The sequence below is a fragment of the Telmatherina bonti genome, assembly GCF_933228915.1.
Source record: "Telmatherina bonti genome assembly, chromosome: 7".
Taxonomy (NCBI): domain Eukaryota; kingdom Metazoa; phylum Chordata; class Actinopteri; order Atheriniformes; family Telmatherinidae; genus Telmatherina; species Telmatherina bonti.
Genome location: NC_136625.1, coordinates 12,384,675 through 12,403,822, shown reverse-complemented (window position 1 = coordinate 12,403,822; position 19,148 = coordinate 12,384,675). Strand labels below are relative to the sequence as shown.

Sequence of the window (19,148 nt, the reverse complement as noted above, 5' to 3'; positions counted from 1 at the left end):
CGTGTTTGTGCAGGCATAATTTCATGTGTGTAGGAGAGAAAATGGGATCCTGCCGAGTCTGACTGCAGGAGAAAGAGTGCAAAATATGATTGTAAGGAAGGTGTCAGCCTGTGCAATTCCTGCCTGGAAGTGTGTGTGTGCTTGTGTCAGTGAAGGAAAAAAAAAAAAAGGTGTTTTGGGGGTTAATAAAACATGCCTTGGATCTGTGGGTCTTTAAAACTGTGTGGAGAATAAATACTTTCTGAAATGTGTTTGCTGTGTAACCTTAAAGCAGGCATGAATAACAGCAACAGTGCAAAACCTCCTGAGGAAAGAGTGTTTATTCACACACCACATGCAGATCTTAACTTATTGTTAGAGAGGTCAGTGTGCAGGTGTTACATCTATGTAAACAAAATGCATGAAATTCTACATGTGCGTATACTTAACTACTTCTGTTTAATGGCTGTGTAATTGAAAAAAAAAGCAACTGATGGCTGAATGGAGGCAAATGAAACAATCACACCTTTCAGTATTCCCTTTATTTTTGGTTGCTTTTTTTTCCCTTTCATTTTAGTCGTGAAGGAACAGAACATACTTTCTCAAAGCTATTAGTGTTTGTATCGACTTGGGAAAATGCAGCGATGTTGTGCTAACTCTTCTTTTGCTTGAGAGGACCCAGGATGTTGCGTTTCCAATGGAAACAAGAACACTTTTACTCATGCAGATGTTTTAAGATGGAATCTTTTCTGATGGACCCGAGGAAGGGAATTAAAACTCTTACATAGATGTTATTTAGGAAGGATTAATCTTTCATTTATTCTCTCTGAATCAAAACCCCTTTCTCAACCTGATTTCTAATTTTAAAAAATGATTTCATGATAAATCTTAAATATGTCAGGATCTTTTAGGTTGGAGATTTGGATAAACAATGTTGTGCAGCATGGTAGATGCTGCATAACTTAAGCAGAAAGGAATAAATTAAATTACTCCATTTTATTAATTCGTTTTTCCTTTAACCTTCTTTTATATTTTTTTTTAATGTAAACATGCAAATTATAACTTCCTGTAGCCTGTAGTTATTGATTTTAATGTTATGGCCTTTTCATAGCTTAAATTAGAAACGACTCAACAGCACCTCCTACTGGCCCGGCAGAGAAGCTGCACAAGTAACTCGCTGTATTACGGTCAAGGCCGTCTATTGAAGGCACATAGCTGCTCTGTCTTTTCCTCTCATGTCATTGTAAAGACGTGTGTTTCTGAATGCGCAGTCGATTTCTCCGTATAAAAATCATTTACGTAAAATGGCAGATGACCACGCTGCCTTTTTATATTACTGTACTACACCAATGGTCTACGTATGTTCAAAAGAATTAGTAAATTGATGCTTCACTCTGAAGCTCGCTGACAGGTTCACTGGCCGGATGAACCCACTAGAGAGGCTTAAACTATTTCTGCGTAATTTTTCTTTTTAGGTAAAATGTCAACTTAAGCTACTGGTTGTCATGACATATAAAGTTGACTGGGAGAGACATGTAGCATCTTTACAAGTTATTGAATGGTGTCTGACTATGTTGATTTTGTTAGATTAAACAGATACTTGGCCTACGCAAATACGACTGTCTTCTTACCTAAACTCAGCGCTCACGGCGCGTCCTTGTTGACATGTATTCCTTTCTCACTTAGCTGTGATGATTTCATGTATTTTTTCAGGAATAAAATTGACACTATTAGAGATCAAATTCACAATACTCTTCCTTCTACCTATAATGTTGAGCCTGTTGTGGTCTCCGAAGCATCCTTAGAACCAGGATCTGACTTGTGTCTAAATAGTTTCTGTCCTGTCCAACCCTCTGAATTAACTAAAATAATAGCTTCATCTAAACCATCCACCTGTATCTTAGACCCTCTCCCAACGAGCCTCTTTAAGGACATTTTCCCTTTAATTAATACATCACTACTAAATCTTATCAATATGTCTTTAGTGACAGGATATGTACCACAATCATTTAAAACAGCTGTAATCAAGCCTTTACTTAAAAAGCAATCTCTGGATCCAGAGGTGATAGCAAATTATAGACCTATATCTAACCTCCCGTTTATGTCCAAAATTCTGGAGAAAATAGTTTCAGCTCAGCTACATGCCCACCTGAGCAGAAATAATTTATGCGAGGAGTTTCAGTCAGGATTTAGAGCTCATCATAGTACTGAGACAGCATTGGTGAAAGTTACTAATGACCTTCTTATGGCCTCAGACAAAGGACTTGTGTCCGTACTTATCTTGCTTGATCTTAGTGCTGCATTTGATACAGTCGATCATAACATTCTGTTACAAAGACTAGAACAGGTGATTGGAATTACAGGTACAGCGTTAAGCTGGTTTAAATCATATTTATCTGATAGACTTCTGTTTGTTCATGTAAATGACAAGTCCTCCTCCCAAACTACAGTAAGTCATGGAGTTCCTCAAGGTTCTGTACTTGGACCAATACTCTTCACGCTATATATGCTCCCTTTAGGCAAAATTATTAGACAGCATGGAATAAACTTTCATTGTTATGCAGATGATACTCAACTATACTTATCCTTTAAACCAGATGAAACAAATCAGCCCAATAGGCTACAAAATTGTCTCATAGACATAAAGACTTGGATGTCTAGAAATTTTCTCCTCTTAAACTCAGATAAGACTGAAGTAATTCTCGTTGGATCTGAAAAACTCAGAGCTAAATTTTCTGGTTTTGTAATGAACCTGGATGGCATTACTTTAGCTTCCAGTGCTACAGTGAGAAACCTTGGAGTAATATTTGACCCTGACCTGTCCTTTGGCCCACATATTAAGCAGGTTACTAAAACAGCCTTCTTTCATTTACGTAATATAGCCAAAATTAGGGACATTCTGTCTCGGAGTGATGCAGAAAAACTGGTTCACGCTTTTGTTACTTCGAGACTAGATTACTGTAACTCTCTATTACTGGGCTGTCCTAAATATGCCCTGAAAAGCCTTCAGCTGATCCAGAATTCTGCAGCCAGAGTCCTGACCAGAACCAGCATGAGAGATCATATTTCTCCAGTTTTAGCCTCTCTTCATTGGCTGCCTGTTGAATCTAGAATAGAATTTAAAATCCTTCTCCTTACATATAAAGCCCTCCACAACCAGGCACCACTATATATCAAAGACCTCATTGTTCCTTATATACCAAGCAGAGTACTTCGTTCGCAGACTGCAGGCTTACTTGTGGTTCCTAGAGTCTCAAAGAGCCGAGCAGGAGGCAGAGCCTTTGGTTATCAGGCCCCTCTCTTATGGAATAAGCTCCCAGTTAGTGTTAGGGAAGCAGACACCCTCCCCACCTTTAAGACTAGGCTGAAGACTTATCTTTTTGATAAGTCCTATAGCTAGGGATGGTTAGCATCCCTTAGTTATGCTGCTATAGGTTTAGACTGCTGAGGGACATTTCCTGATACACTGAGCTTCTTTCTTTTTCTCTTTATCTCTTTCTTTTACCCCCCCCCCCCCCATAACAGTGTTGCATCATTAACATGTATGTCTCCTGTCTCAGCAGGTCTCCCTGGCCGGGAGTAGCAGTTCCTGTTGTCTGTTGTCTTTCTGTCCTCTTCCCCCCACACAGCAGAGGTAGATGGCTGCCTGTCCTGAGCCGGGTTCTGCCGGAGGTTTCCTTCCTGTTAAAAGGGAGTTTTTTCCTTCCCACTGTTGCCAGTGTGCTTGCTCAGGATGGGAGATTGAGTTGGACTCAACTCAATCTGTTGGTTTCCTTATATAGGCTGTTATGAATTGGCCTTCATTATGTTTTCCCCTCTGTCTGTAAAGAGTATTGAGATGGCATTGCCGTGATTTGACGCTATATAAATAAAGTTGAATTGAATTGAATAAGTCAATGTTTCTTTTCCAGCTGGTGACTTCAACAGAGCTTTTTTGTGTTACTGACAAGATTTCCTTTGCTGTCCCAACGTGACAACTTTGACACTTTTACCATTATGATGCCAACTCTGCTAAATCTTTTGGTCTTTAGGTTAGAGATTACTGACTCGCTGCACAATCTGCAGTTTTTTTCTTTTCACTACTTCTGCTACTGCCTTTAACACTTTCTCTTCACTTCACCCTCACGACTGCGTTGGAACTGAAAGCACGCGGTTCAGGGCTTCTGTAAATAAGGTTAAGCGATACAATTTTGTAACACTGTCAAATAACAACAGCCATGTCAGAATGAAATAGTAAAAATATCCTTACCCAACTCACCACACATCTGCAGCTTAAATGTTACTTATAATCAACATGTATAGTGTGCCTAAACTGTACATGAATGAATCTTTTTTGCATATTTTGCCATTCGGCAGCAGAAAGTGTTCTCGAAAATAAGAATAGTGGATGATGTGACATCTTGGGAAACAGCAGCTGAGAGCTTTGTCTGTGTAATTAGGTCATTAAAGAAATAAAACTTGGACATGCATGCTTAGAGAGTTCTGCATGCTTATGCATAATACATTTTACTATTCATGGATATTTATTACCATATAGTAACACTTCATACTAAATATAAAAACAAAGAGACACATTACCATCTGACAATCTGACATAATCATGGATGATGACAGAATTATGTTTGAAAATATGGACAGACAATACTTATCACAAGATGTCTGAGGAACTCAGTCACCATATTCGATTCACGTATTAATGAACTCATCATTACCCAAAGATGTATCAATATACTAATAGTTAATGACAAGGTAGCTCTGTTCCCTGACGGCTGCTAAAAACGCTGTTTCCCTTCTGGTCCAGATCCGAACACACAATGCAGACAGGAATGAAAAACAGGAGCATGTCAAACGTAAATGAAACAAACCCTGGCCTTGTTCTGCTGCAGCAGCGTTACCACAGTCAGCAGATGTCTGTGAACACAACATTTTTATGTTTCCTGCAGTAGTTACACACCCTAATGTGTCAAAGAAAGAGAATTTGATTCCTTCAAGGCCACAATGGCAGAGCTCTTTTCAAAAAAGTCACAAAAGGTGAGTTATGATTGTTTTACTCATCTTCTCTCATACAAAAGGTTTCCAACTCAAGCTTTTAATTGTTTCGCAATGCGCTTGGCACACAGAGGCAAGCATGTGAATGATATTAGTAGTTAGGTAGATATATGATACTTACTCAAATAATTAAAAAAAAAGTATCCATGTACTCTACTAAGGCAGACTTTTGTTTCAGTTTGCTTAGTATCTACTTGCTTTGCTTGGTATTTAAGCTCTTTTTAAAATGTGAGCTTCCGAAAAGGTCAAAGAGTAAAATAAACGTCTCCCAGACTGTACCGGGGATACATTTTGAGATGCACCAAGTGTAAAACTACATAAACCCTGCATTCACTGACTACTAAATTACAATTAGACATTAAAAAAAGGTCAACTTATTTATTTTGTGGTGAATTCTTCATATGTGTCCCGTTTCAATACATTTCATTGTGAAAAGTTGAAATTTTCTACTCTTAAGGTTAAATTTTGATCAAGTAACTAAATGATCACTTATGTTTATGTCTCTACAGAGTTTGGTGCATAGAGATGGGACATAAAAGTCTCCTTCGTATCTGAAATGGACAAACTGAGTCCAGCATTTTGTCAGAAGGGAACAAAGCAGAGAAACAGAGGATAGATGATGCTGAGCGGCAGATTGCGAGTACTAAAATTTAAAAGTATCTGAAAGCAGTTAGTCGACATGGTGCTGATCTCATTTCATTAGTAATAAACTCATCATGGTTTTATATGTGCTTTATGATGCGTGGCTTTTGCTTTTTGCACGTGTGGATGCTGTTTTCTGCATGTGTGCATGTGTGCATGTGTGTGTGTGTGTGTGTGTGTGTGTGTGTGTGTGTGTGTGTGTGTGTGTGTGTGTGTGTGTGTGTGTGTGTGTGAGTCACCGTGGAATGGTGGGCTCCCTCCACAGGGACTCCGTTTTTGGTCCACTGGATGTGTGCTGCAGGCTTGGCCCCGCGCGTCATGCAGGTCAGGTTGTATGGAGTCCCAGCCATTAGCAAGAGCTCCGGCGTACCCTCCACCACCGGGTCCCCGGGGGGGACTGGAGGACAGGCACACAAAATCAAACTCTGAATTCAATGCAAGGGCACTCAGGTTTAAAAAACAACCACATCAACTCCATGCACATACCTTTCAATTATTCCACATGTATAAAAAAATTATTTATCTGTTTTTTTTAACTGTAGCCATGAAGGAAAACACGGCAAGAAAAAGCAGAATTTTCTCAAGCAGTGTTTTAGTTGTTCATTCAATGTGTACTTGTTTTTAAAAATGCTTTTTTCTTTGCCATTGTGCAGCAGAATTGAAGTTTGTCTTGTGTGATGCTGCAGCATCCCAAGGAGCCCTCCAAGATTTCCCTCCAGAGGTTGAAACATCATGACGTTGCTGTTTTCACTTTCTACCAAGTCAACATGTTCTCATGGCATTGTTTATAAATAACACATCATTCCAGGCGCCGCATATTATAAGCTGTTCATGTTTCTTTTTAAGTCTTGAAAATGATTGAAAATGTGTAGACTTGCGTCATCTGCGACGCAAGTCTGTCCGAGATGAAAAAGAGCTCTTTCTCTCAGCTAAAGGAAACATGCTCTTCACAAGGACAAACTTCAAGTTCCTTTTGAGTGAAAAGGGCCGTGGCTTAAAGGAAAGTCTGGCGAAAAATATGTGAGAAAATGAAATGTGTGTTTCTGAATGTGCAGTTTACTTACTGAGTACATTGAGCTTGGCCCTCCTGGAGCGCAGGGCGGCCTCTGTAGCCTGACACTCATAAAGAGAGTCATCAGAGAGCTCTGCGTTGGAGATCTCCAGATTGTACTGGCCGATGTCCAGCGCTCGCAGGATACGGTACCTGGGCCAGGCTGCAGGAGACACACAGTGAGGTTGCAATTAAATTACCGCTAGTAAAACAATAAACAAGCATAATGTGACTTGTTTTTTTGTAGGAAATTGTGTTTTAGCTCTGTTTTGCGTCGTACTTCATGTTCCTTTTGTTCGCTGTATAAAGTTTCCTGTGGCAATAGATCATGAAATCAGTTCTCAAATTTCTACTTGAAATGATGTCTTCCACTTCCACCTGAATACTCCGACACAACACAACAAAGCTGTTGCTTTTATTAGGAATGCTTCGGTAAGTTATGGAGCAGGTCATTCAGACTCAGCATCAGGACATCAGCTCAGAGTTAAATTCTACATTTTTATCTCCAGCAGCTAAAACTCATGCAGCACTCCTTGCGCATCTCAAGCGCCAAGTCTTCTTGTTTTTAGGTTTGGATTCTCAACAGCGGTTATAAATTTCTGTTTAGAAAATAAATAAATTGGTAATGATGTACCAGTACTTTGACCAAAATTTACTTCCTCGTGGGAAATACTGTTTTTGGGATCCAGTTATTGTTTGTTGTTGTACACAGAAGCAACAGAGCTTAATTTCAATACATTTGGTGGAGAGATGAAGCAAAAGCAAAGGCATGACATGTTGTTCCAGATTAGGATCACAACTCTGATGCTCCCATCTCTGAATCCTCCTGTTTGGGTGTTTTTGCACTTTATGCCAAAGAATTTTGTTTTTACTTTTGCTTTCTGTCATGTGCAATGACTTTGCTTAGATTTAGGAAGAAAACATGTTTTAGTTTGGGTTAGAATTTTACATTTGACTTTATAAATTCTGTGTTGGAGCAAGGAAAAATACAATGTACATTTTCCACAATATATGTCAACCAAATAACCTGCCTGTTACATGTCAGTACAACTACTGCCCTAGGGAGAGAATGTTGTTGGATGAGCATTGATCCTGCTAGTTTCTTTGTATTTATTTACAAAACAATGTTATGTAAATTCTACCCACCGATAAAGAAGAGCTGCGTATTTTCTTTAGTTTTGGGATACGATAAAACGAAACACACAACTTCATCTTATTTTTTATGCTGAGTACATACAGGTTACTTTAATATTCAGTCATTTTAGGAAACTATTCACTTCAAATATAATAATCATCTACAGTACAGGTCAAGAATTAAAGCACACTTTCTTATTATTATTTAAAGAGTAAGTATATGCAAACCTTTGAATGATGGATTATGTAAAAATAGTTACAGAAAAACACAGAAGAAACATTAAAATCTGTTATTTTTTCTTACTCCACATTAATGATTTATTTCTGCCTGCTGCTTAAACATTCAAGTGACGTCTATTTGAGTTGTTTACAACATAAAGCAAATATAAAAGCTATTAGGAAACGGGTGAATGCTGGATCACGAGTGTTTTGCATGAATGAGAGGCAAACGGGACGCGTCCTCGTGTGGAAATGTCAGCACTTTGTCAGAAAAAAAATCCTACTACACAGATGACATTTAATGTTTACTTCAGATGTTTTGAAGACCTTTTTGTGTTAACTGCACTATCTAGAGATTATAATAGTGTGTCCTTTATACAAACATCACAGGTAAAAGGTAATGGTGCATGCATGAGCACACACAACTAGCAGCACGGAGATAAACACCTGCAGGGCTTTTACACAAACAATGATCAAACGTCACCGCTCGTACAAAAACGCCACATCAATTCCTGTGTGATTCACAAACTGCAGAACTACAGGCAGCCTTCTTCCAATTACATTACACACACACACACACACACACGCCCCCACTCCCATGTGTTTGAACCCTCGCCTCTCAGACAAAGACATAATTGAGCGTGACGTCCCACTAGGGGGCACTCATTGATCCTCTGTGCCTGATCCTCTCATGACATCATGGATTCAGATGGCAAAAGCAGCCAGGGAGGCAGGCGGTCGGGGTGCAGAGAGGGAAGAAGGAGAGTGGGGTGAGATGTGAAGGGGGGGGGGGGGGGGGGGGGGGGCAAAAGTATTAGTGGAGATTACATCATCCACTCCAGCACCTCGCAGCATAGCAACCACAGAGGTGAAAGCACCCCAGGGAGAAGGAGAAGGAGGAGGAGGCTGCTGAGGAAGAACAATAAGCTGCCACCACTGATGCCTGCAGGTACTGAGGAGAGGAGTGTGTGTGTTAGCAACTGATTGACACACGCAGCCCTGACATGCAGCTGCACACTTAAAAGTATTAAAAACTGATTTATTCCTTGTTAACATGCAGAACTGTGCAAAGAGCTGCAACTGTTTCAGTGTGTGAATGAATCCTGGTGTTCTTCGTCTGTGTGTGTGTGTGTGTGTGTGTGTGTGTGTGTGTGTGTGTGTGTGTGTGTGTGTGTGTGTGTGTGTGTATGTGTGTGTGGGTGAGCAAACTGCAGGTATGAATTTACAGCACAATCTGCACGCCTACAGTGTCAAAAAAAACAGCCATATATAATCATGCAGGGCATATAAAGTAAAACCTCTTACACGTCGTATATTACACACCTGCAACACTTCATTAGAGCGCGGTAAATTGATTTTTATTTGCTGGTCCAGGTGTTAACAAATTGCAGGCTTTCCCCATGCAAGAGGACATATGTCAGAGATGAAGGAAAGAATGGCAGCAGACACAGCTAAGGCTAAAAAAAAAAAAAAAAATGGACAGAAGGCGCTGATGGATGGCTGAGAAGCAGAAAAAAAAAGAGACAAAGAGGACAACATGTTTATCAAATGTGTTTGTCAGCGGGACGAGGCTCGCAAAAGGCTACAAGGACAAAGAGAGCATTACCGACTGGCAGAGAGCAGGAGGAGGAGGAGGAGGAGGATGGAGGGATTGGAGGAAGAGAGGGCAAAGGAGGAGGGAAGGAAAATAAAAAAGCAACATGGGAGAGGAGGGAAGCGAGGAAGAGTTGATGAATGTGTAGTTTAAAAGACGAAGGAGGAGGAAAGAAAAGGGAGGAAGACAGTGACGCGGTGACCTTTACCCAACCTGTGAATTAAATTGAGTTGAACACAAGATTCCCATCACATGTCTAATTATCACAAGTGTGACTGTGTTGCATGAGTGTGTGTGTGTGGGTGGTGGGTTGTGCTGATGTGTGTGTGTGTGGGTGGATGGGTATGTGATGTTTTGTGTGCCATACAGCATACATCTCTGTGGATGAATTTGCACTGTTTGGTGAAATGTGATTTAGAGCTGATGAGAGCTAATGTGGTACATGCAGGTGCTAATGTTGAAGTTTTTCTCCGTCACAACAGGATAAACAGCAAAGCAGAGAAAATATAATATCAGGCCTTTTAGTCTAAATTGCCAGAAGATGTGTGTGCGTGAATGGAAATATTGCATGTAAGGCAAAAACAAAGAAAACAAAGACGTTGCAACTTACAAAGTCAATCTTAGATATGACCATGTTAAGCCTTCATTACAGCCTGAACCGTCTTAGACAAGCTGCAACGTCTTCAGGTTGTCATCAGGAAGAGTTCTCCAGGCTCCTTGAAGGACATTTCAAAGCTCTTCTTTGAACATTTTCTGCTTTTTGGTCTATTTTCTGGCAACATGATGGCACATTGCTTCAATAATGTTGAGTTCCAGGCTCTGGGGAGGATTCATCACTCCTAAGATCTGTTGAAACTTATTTCCAACCCAGTTCTTGTTGCTTTTTCTCCACTTTACCTTTCCTTAAGAATGGCTTCATACCAGTCACCCCTCCATACAGATATTTCTAAAGAGGCTTCAGTAAAAAGTAAATGGATCAACTGGAAGTCCAGATGTGTGTCTTCAGTTCTCTTTCAGGTATTTCCTATTTTGGTTTTCAACAAATCTCAAAGAAATCATTATCGGATAATGTCCATCTGCTGTAAGCTAGGCAGTTTTCTTTTGTCCTCCACTTGTCCAGTGTCTTCTGAAGGACACTGCACGCCATACCAAGATATACCACATTTTCAGCTGCTAGCTTTTTAGGGATCATTGTGCAAGTGCAAAAAAACTATTTCATCTCTGTCAAACTGTGTTATCTTTTGTATTTTTCATTGAAGCAGCTAAAGAAATGGGAACAAATTAGGTGTCTGCTAGAAAAATGTGCCTGAAGATACAATCTAAAAGCAGGTTGTCTGCTAAGGGTTCTTACAGAACAACACTGGCTCGTCCCTTGAATCTGTTGCCTTTCCATGCTTGAATGAGTTGTAGGCCAGCGTTAAAAGGTTTTTTTTTTTAAAAAAAAAAATACTAACTGTACTGAAAATGAGTGAAAAAACACTTAATATCAAAAGAAAAACTTTGAAAGACCTTTGGAAAGAGAGAACTGCAGCTCAGAACCCCAAAGTCTGGCTGCTTGCTTGTAACTCAAGATTTTTAGTGTACTGAAATGTTGACATTACAAAATGATTTCAGATCATTTTTTCAAACAGGCAATAAGAGTTTTATGTAGATATCTTTTCATCCATCCATCCTGACAACTTATCCAGAGTGCGGATCAGGTGGCAGTATATGGAGGACGGCCCACTGCCCGGGAACCTTCCAGTTCTCCCAGCGGGACCCTGAGCTGCTTGCAAGAAAGGGGAAAATGTAGTCTTCGTGGCATTGGTCTACCTTGGGGTCATTTATATTGGAAAACCAGCTGAAAAAGCATACAATGAAAGCAGCCCCAGTTGCATACAGTTCAGATTCCCAAACCTCCTCAGTTGACTCCTTTCAACTGAAAAAAGCAACAATCCCCCTGAAACGACAAGACATGTCATTTCCAGCGCTCCCCCAACCTCCCTGAGATGCCACAAAAAGCATTTCAACCACAATAAGGCTACAATAAATGTCCACAGCCCCCAACTCAGGGAGAATGTCATCCAGACAAAGTGTTTTATCACTAAAGAACTTTTTAACTTCCTCTGAAGCTTTGAACTCTTCACAGAGGACGTGTCGGTGGGATTTAAAAGCTCCCCAGAGAGCTCTCTCCACTGCCAAACATTATCAGTCTGGATCAGCAATTCATCTCCGTAGCTAAACAGCCAGGCCAAAGATCTGCTTTCCTTTTCTGATTTGCATGAAAAAATTTCCAAAAACAACCAAAAATCCCTGCACATCAATCCCACAAATAGATTTTAGTACAGACCTTCACTGCAGCTGTACATGCTCATTAGGAGGCTCCAGAAGCCAGTAAATACTAAAAACCTGACATTTCTATAAAAGATATTTGTTTTTTAGACTCGACTCACTCCACATTTGTGAGTATATACATCTGTATATCTGTAGGAGTATTACATCGAATTTTAATTTAGATTTTGGCTCCAAATGTTAAAACAGCAGGAGTTCCGACAAAAACAATAATCAAAATCTTCTTTAATTTTTAAATCTCATGCTATTTTGTCACATTTTACAGATGATATGCACATTTCTGCCGCTACTAACGACAACTCTGGGCAATTACCAGAAGTAAACTCCCAGCTGTTGCTGGGACACGAGCTACATTTACACTTAAATACTTTAATCCATCTGAATACTATCAAGAATCACAGCTGACATGTACGTTTCAGGGTTGATTTAAAATAATAGTCATTTATGTTCCATACATAGGCTGTGCCCACATATTTAGATGTGGTTGTGTTGGTGACTGTGGTATGAACAATTAGGAAATAAAACAAACGTCATAACTTTGATGTAAATCTATTTGTCATAGATATAATAATAATTAAAATACATGTTTAGATATTCAAAAATACAAAATAATGGGATCCATATGATTGTTTTTTTTTAAAAAGGTTATTAAAGCTGGGGTAGGTAATCTTGCTCATAAACATTTTTTTTACTCTGGGTGAAGTGGTTCCTCATCCTGATAGTAGTCTACATTTTGTAATCACGAACAATAAGAAATATAGTTAGACCCCTCAGTTTACTGTAAATCTGTAAAAACTCTGACCAATCCAAAAATTTGGGGCGAATTGAAGTTGTTCATTTCTTATATGTCGTAAGCTTCCTCTCCCGGCTCCCCTCCTCCCCCTCCAGCAGCGCATACCTGATAGCCACACCCTGCATATAAACAGCGTTAGGATGAAAATACAAAGTAGTGAAGAAGAAACTCGGAAGGCAAACATGGCTCAGAAAATGCAGGAAGGATTTTCCCGACCCAGTTCGGTTTATTTTCCTCTTCCTGCAAAAACAGCAGCGAAAGAGAAGATTGTTGGTGGAAAAAGCTGTGAATAAAAAAGTCTTGGATCACGCAAGTAGCAACCCAAGAGGGGGAGGAGCCAAGACAGGGCGCCACTTTCACATCTTGCTAGCTCCCCAACATCACCTATCACAGCTTTAATGTGTCAAAGAGTCAGAAAATTGGTTTGCCAACACAATAGAAGGTAACAAACAAGTACTCTAAAAAAAAAAAGAAAAAAAAAAAACAAGTTTAATGTTGAATCATTTAGCAAAAAAGCCTTTGAAATGATGGCAACAACGCTGGGAGAATAAAACTGGGAGAACAAACTGGGAGAATAAAACTGGGAGAAGGCCAGTTTTACCTCTGTAGACGGGATGCTACACGGCGCTAAACACGGCCATGTCCCATATTTAAAACAAAGCACAAGAAAGAAAAGGCAGGATTGTTAGAATCCTTTATCAGGAAGAAGTGGGGCAACAATTCCCTCCCAAAGGTTCAACAACTGATCTCCTGAGATTCAACATGTTTACAGACTGCTGTTAAAAGACGATGCTACATGGTGGCAAACGCAGCCCTGCCAAAACTCCCCCGAGATGTTATTTTCCTTCAAGTTAAAGATAAGCTGCAAGTCACTGCATTGTGTTTTTACTTTTTCGTATCGGGGTTGTATCTCGGACAGAGTAGTGTCCATCAGAACCTGCAGTTTACGATACCAGTGTCAGTTTTCTCTACGCTCCAGCAGCCAGAGGCTTGTTAGCATACATTCTGGAAATATTAGGAGCGAGTTCAGTTTGGTGGGTTTCTTATTCTCTTCCTGACCTTTTGTTCTTTTGCTTTGCATCTCTTAAGTTCCTTCTGATTATTCAACACATCGGGGAAAAGAATAAAAATACATTTTCCTCATAATATTCTGGTGCTTTGACCCTTTGACTCTCATACATTTGGTTGCATGCGATGCTTCTCCACGTCTGCAGGGAGGTATATTGTACTATTGCACACCCAGTAAGTCATTCAGGAAGTGTGTGTCGGCTCAAAATGTAAATGTGAATGTGTGCTTGCTTTTGTCAGGAGTGAGGGGGATTTTCTCTAATTCAGCATGATATACAGGACTCATTTTAGCCCAGATTGCCACTCACAGGCCTCTTGGCTCTTTACGGTCTCTCGCGTGGTACATCGTTCATTTCTTTAATGTACAATAACTTCTACACTATTCAGTCATGATAGCTTTCGTCAGAGTTCTCATGTCAAAACTGAACCAGAGCTGTAGAGTTATTTCTCTTCTTTTCTTCACTTCAATCCCTGCAGCTCGGTGAAGCTGCACATTTTTTATCGTTTCATCACTGCAGGGTTTATCTTCATGCCCTCACCTCGAAGACCCTCTCCGATGCCGAGGGCCAGCCCATCTTTGGTCCACTGGACGATGCCGCTGTAGTTGAAGACCACGCAGGACAGCACCACCCGCTCCCCCAGCACCACGGACTGGTCAGCAGGCTCCTGGGAGAAACGCACACACCACACTGCAACAGAAGGACAGAGAGGGAAATCTAATTTAGGTTTTCGCTCGCTGTGACCTGGCCATGAGCTGTCATCGTTTATTGTTCTGTATCGAGCCACGCAGCCCTTCTCTGCTCTTATTGACTCACGCTTGTCCTCATGGTGGCTGTTGGGATAATTTGTTGCATGCTTTTATCGAGTACACGCTGTTTTTATGGTCTTCTTTTTTAGTATGTGTGTGTTTTCTCAGGGGTATTTTCATATGAATCTTGCCTGAGTAAAATGTGTAAAGGAGAGTGAAGTTGTTGCATTTATGCACATATATATCAGCAAGGGCACATGAGATTTTAGAGATTTCATGTTACAAATTCTTTCTAATCATTTGAATTTTTGGTTTGACTCAGAGCTCCGTTGCTCAGATTTGCATATTTGTCATTCCTCTGTGTCTTCTGCCTCTGGTTTTTGATTCTCTTGCCCACTTTTTCAAGGTTTTCCCTGGACTCATTGGAGGCTTATGCCTTCCTCTATGTGGGTGAAGCGTGCGTGCGTGCATGAGTCCATGTTCTTGCAAGCGAGCTCTTGTGCTGCAGGAACATCATTGCCAAGCTGTGATACAGCTTTTTCATCACACAGTACAAAGGATTTTGCTTACACACACACATTTCCTGCAGCAAAATAAGCCTTTTGACAATCGCAGTGCCACTAAAATACACAGATGTAAAAAAAACTACAAGTGCAACGCTGGCTTCCATTAGCGCTCTTGCATAAAGAGATATAGTGTTAGGTGAGGAGGCGAGGCACAAACCCGGCGCTGTTTTCAACCGTTTGCATCATCAGGTAAAACTGTTTCATATTCCAGAGAAAGTCTTGCAAGAAAGCACATTAATTAAGGCAGAGAGAGTCTCTCCTGCCTCGCATGAAACATGCACGTGCACGTGCAGACATACAAACACAAGCAGCACACTTCCAACACTGACTCACTTCAAATGTGTGCAGTTTTGCACACTTACACACATCTCACGGAGTTGCTCATGCACTTGCAGCTGCATACTGAATCTGACATTGAGCGTTCACACACACACACACACACACACACACACACACACACACACACACACACACACACACACACACACACACACACACACACACACACACACACTTCCTCAGACTTTCTGTTTGTCTTCCCGTGGGCTATTCTGTTCTTGGATCATGGTTAAAACAATCCTATTAGCTAATTAAGGCAAAACCTCCTTAATAAAGCAGGCCGTGGCTCTCAGGGACACATCTCAGTGGGATTCTACCACAAAGGTGCAAACAACCAGGAGATTTACTGATTTGTCAGGAGGATTACACTTGTCATGTTATTTGTGTGGAGGGCTTCTTTACAGGAGGCAGGAATCTTCACACTTGACAAGAAAGGCTTTGATGTTTCTTTATCTTTTATTATGAATCCCGACTCCAGAAGACAACTGCAATCACAGCGAGCTAATAGCCGTGTTATTCATTTGAAATTAAAGGGAAAATCTGCTTTAAAGCTCTCTGCTGTTGTTAAAGCCTGCCGCTTGGCTCTAGATAAACTTTAAGCTGATGATATAATGTTGGAATTTGTTCTCCAATGCAGATACAATCTTATTCGTGATAAAAATCCCCGTTTGTTGGCTGAAATCCTTGCATTATGTAAAAGCTTTCGTGTTCACTGAGATTTTAAAGTTTAAAATCTCTTCAAGAGACATTTTTCTTTGCGGCTCTTGCGTGTCCCGACGTCTTCAGATTCTTAAATGCAAGTAAGATATTAAAAAACGTTTTACTCTCCTTTTTACTATATGTCATGGGTTTTTTTTTACACTTTTTTGAAACATGCAAGAGGCTGCTGACTTATCTCACTGATACCTACAGACACCTCCATTAAAATCAATCATATTTAAGTTGTGACTAAATTACAAGATCTGTCTTCTATTTATTTAGAATACATGCCATCCGTCAACTATGTGCTTTTTATTCTTGGCAGCAAATAAAGGTAAAACTGACCATGAAGTATAGCTGGTAAAGACATTATTTTACCCTATAGAATCAGTAAAAATGCAGATTGCTTTTGACTTTAAATCCTCTTCAAACAGTTGCATCTGCAGAGAGGAAGATACGATGCTGCACTCTACTCTGCATTTTTCATGGTATAACTTTGAATTTCACAAGCAAAACTCATCATGATTGTTTTTGACACATTTATAACCCACATTTCAACCCAACTTAATCTTCTAAGGGTGTCAAAAAGAAACATTAAGGCATCAAATTTCATTTGGAAGAAATGATGCAACAGCCAGACAGTTTGTACATTCCTCACATATAGCATGTTAATGTTAAGATACACAGAACTTATCAATATATAAAGAAACAAGATCAAACAAAAGCAAAAGACACAAAAAATGCACTTAATTTATGAAATGAACCAGTGATTTAACAGAAAATTTAATTTAATTAAATATTAAAGTGTATCTTTGGGCACTTTGCTACTTGCATCCTGTCAAGACACATAAAATGTTCCCGGTTCTGTAGTTGCATTCATCCAAAATGCCAAAGATAACACATTGTGACAGACATAAAATGGTATTTTTGTATCAGCATGGTGATTCTCAAAGATTTAGCAGCAGAAAACTTGGCCTATCTCAACATTGTGAGAAGAAACGGAGGAAACAGGAACATCTGAAAGTTATGTCCTTATGAAACATGGAAAAATTCCGGCAAACACCCGTCAGAGATGTCGTTAGAAATGTCTCTGTGGAACGGTGACTGTCAAGAAGCCATTCCTCAGGAAGGGAGAAAGGGGGAAAAAAAAGCATCAAGAACTGGACTGAAAATCAGTGGCAACAGGTCTAATGGTGTGATGAACCCTCCCCAGAGTCTGGGCCTCAACATTACCGAAGCAGTGTGGGATCATCTGAGCAGAAACCAGAACAAAAGACAGCCGACATCAAAAGATCACTTTGAAGGAGAGTTAAAGATATTTGCACAATGCTGTATATTCTTACAGAAATACAGAGTACTTCATTCATCGCTCCGTATGTCTTTACGTCTTTCATCTTGAGAAGATAAAGACAAACAGAATAGTAGAGACAAAACAAAGAAAACTGGATCTTCTCCCCTTTGAGAGGAGGAAGAAGGAGCTGCTGGGATGTGATATCCTACTGACATGAGTGATTTACATGTGGGTCATGTTGTGCATGATTTATGCAAAATTAGCAGCTATTACAAGTATGGGCCCTCTTCTTCGTGTAACTCCACATAGAACACGTCGTTTCCTCCTGAGACTCACTGTGTGTTTGCTGTGTGTGTGTGTGTGTGTGTGTGTGTGTGTGTGTGTGAGGGAGAAGTCGTGACAGACAGGGAACATTTCTGTTTGTGTCTTGGGATATTTCAGCATTCATTTCTGTTTTGTTTTTTGTTTTTTTTATTAGTATGTGGGTATATGTTTGAGTGCATTTGTGTGTGTTTGTGTGTGTGTCTGTGTGTGTGTGTGTGTGTGCGTGCAAGGCACGTCAGCCTGCAGCAGGGACTCAGATCGCAGAGGAGAGAGCCACACTGACAGAGAACAGAGATGTAATTAACCCTACGGGATACCCACCCCCTTTATCCCCTCCTCCCCCTAACACACACACACACACACACACACACACACACACACTCATATAAACACTAGTGTCTCTCCCTTCTTCATTTTTTCCCGTCTTTTTCCAGTTTCAAACTCCCATCTTTCCCTACTTGCTGTAGCTTTGTGATGTCTTTGTGTTCATTTTTCTCATATTTCTTTCCGCCTTCCTTCTCGTTACCTGGTGTCTCTCCACCTTTAGTCGATCCAACTTCATTTTAAAAATATTTATCTTAGTTTCCTTGTCTTTTCTAATCCTTTCACCATTTGTTGTTGCGTCTATCATTCAGCTACTTTTCCTTCTCTGTCTGTGTTCCCTTTCCTTTTCCCTTCACCAATCCTTTAGTTCTCCCACATCGCGCTCATTATTTCTCTGCATTATCATCTTCCCATTTCTTCTTTCCTATTCACTTTATACAACATTGTTTTTCATCTTTCTGCCTCCATGTTCCTCTGTTTCTTCTTTCTCTTCACCTTTACACCTGCAACTTTAACATGAGAAGGCATTACTTATCTTACTGTGCAGGGAACCATTGCTACAAACACACCTTTAAAAAAAATTTTTATCCATTTTTTTCCTCTTCAGGCTCAGATTTGTTCAACATTAATCCAACTATTATTAAACAAGCCCTATCAATCCATATTTAAGCAGGATGCATATGAAATTATGCTTATTGCATTAAATACGCGCTAAGTGTTCATATTCAGGGACAGTCGTGTAATAGAGGAGCTGCACTCGCAGATCTCACAAAAGTGTGGGTTGAATTCAGCAGGGAAGCTTAACGGCAAACATGACTGTTGAATCAAAGCAAATGATCAAAAACTGAGATTTCATGATCCGGGACACAAATTTACACAGTGCACACAGTGCTGGCACGTGATGCATAACAAGTTGGAGGTTCATAGCCGAAATGTTTAAAAATGCAATGCACAACATGAGCTTAGCTAACGTTAAAGCTCCTCTACAGGCTGTAGA

The 19,148-nt window shown here is 40.1% G+C and overlaps 1 protein-coding gene across 2 annotated transcripts in view; it reads right to left on the bottom strand.

Annotated features, from left to right (window-relative positions):
• kirrel1b (kirre like nephrin family adhesion molecule 1b) overlaps positions 1 to 19,148 on the bottom strand; it is a gene marked incomplete at its 3' end in the record, with an annotated part of 98,715 nt that overhangs the window by 23,383 nt on the left and 56,184 nt on the right. For both annotated transcript variants that reach the window (XM_079244447.1, XM_079244448.1), the window contains exons 2-4: positions 14,400 to 14,549; positions 6,735 to 6,884; positions 5,910 to 6,067 (exon numbers count right to left, since the gene is read on the bottom strand). In XM_079244447.1, coding sequence (XP_079100573.1) covers positions 5,910 to 6,067; positions 6,735 to 6,884; positions 14,400 to 14,549 — 458 coding nt within the window. The remainder of the gene's footprint in view (positions 1 to 5,909; positions 6,068 to 6,734; positions 6,885 to 14,399; positions 14,550 to 19,148) is intronic.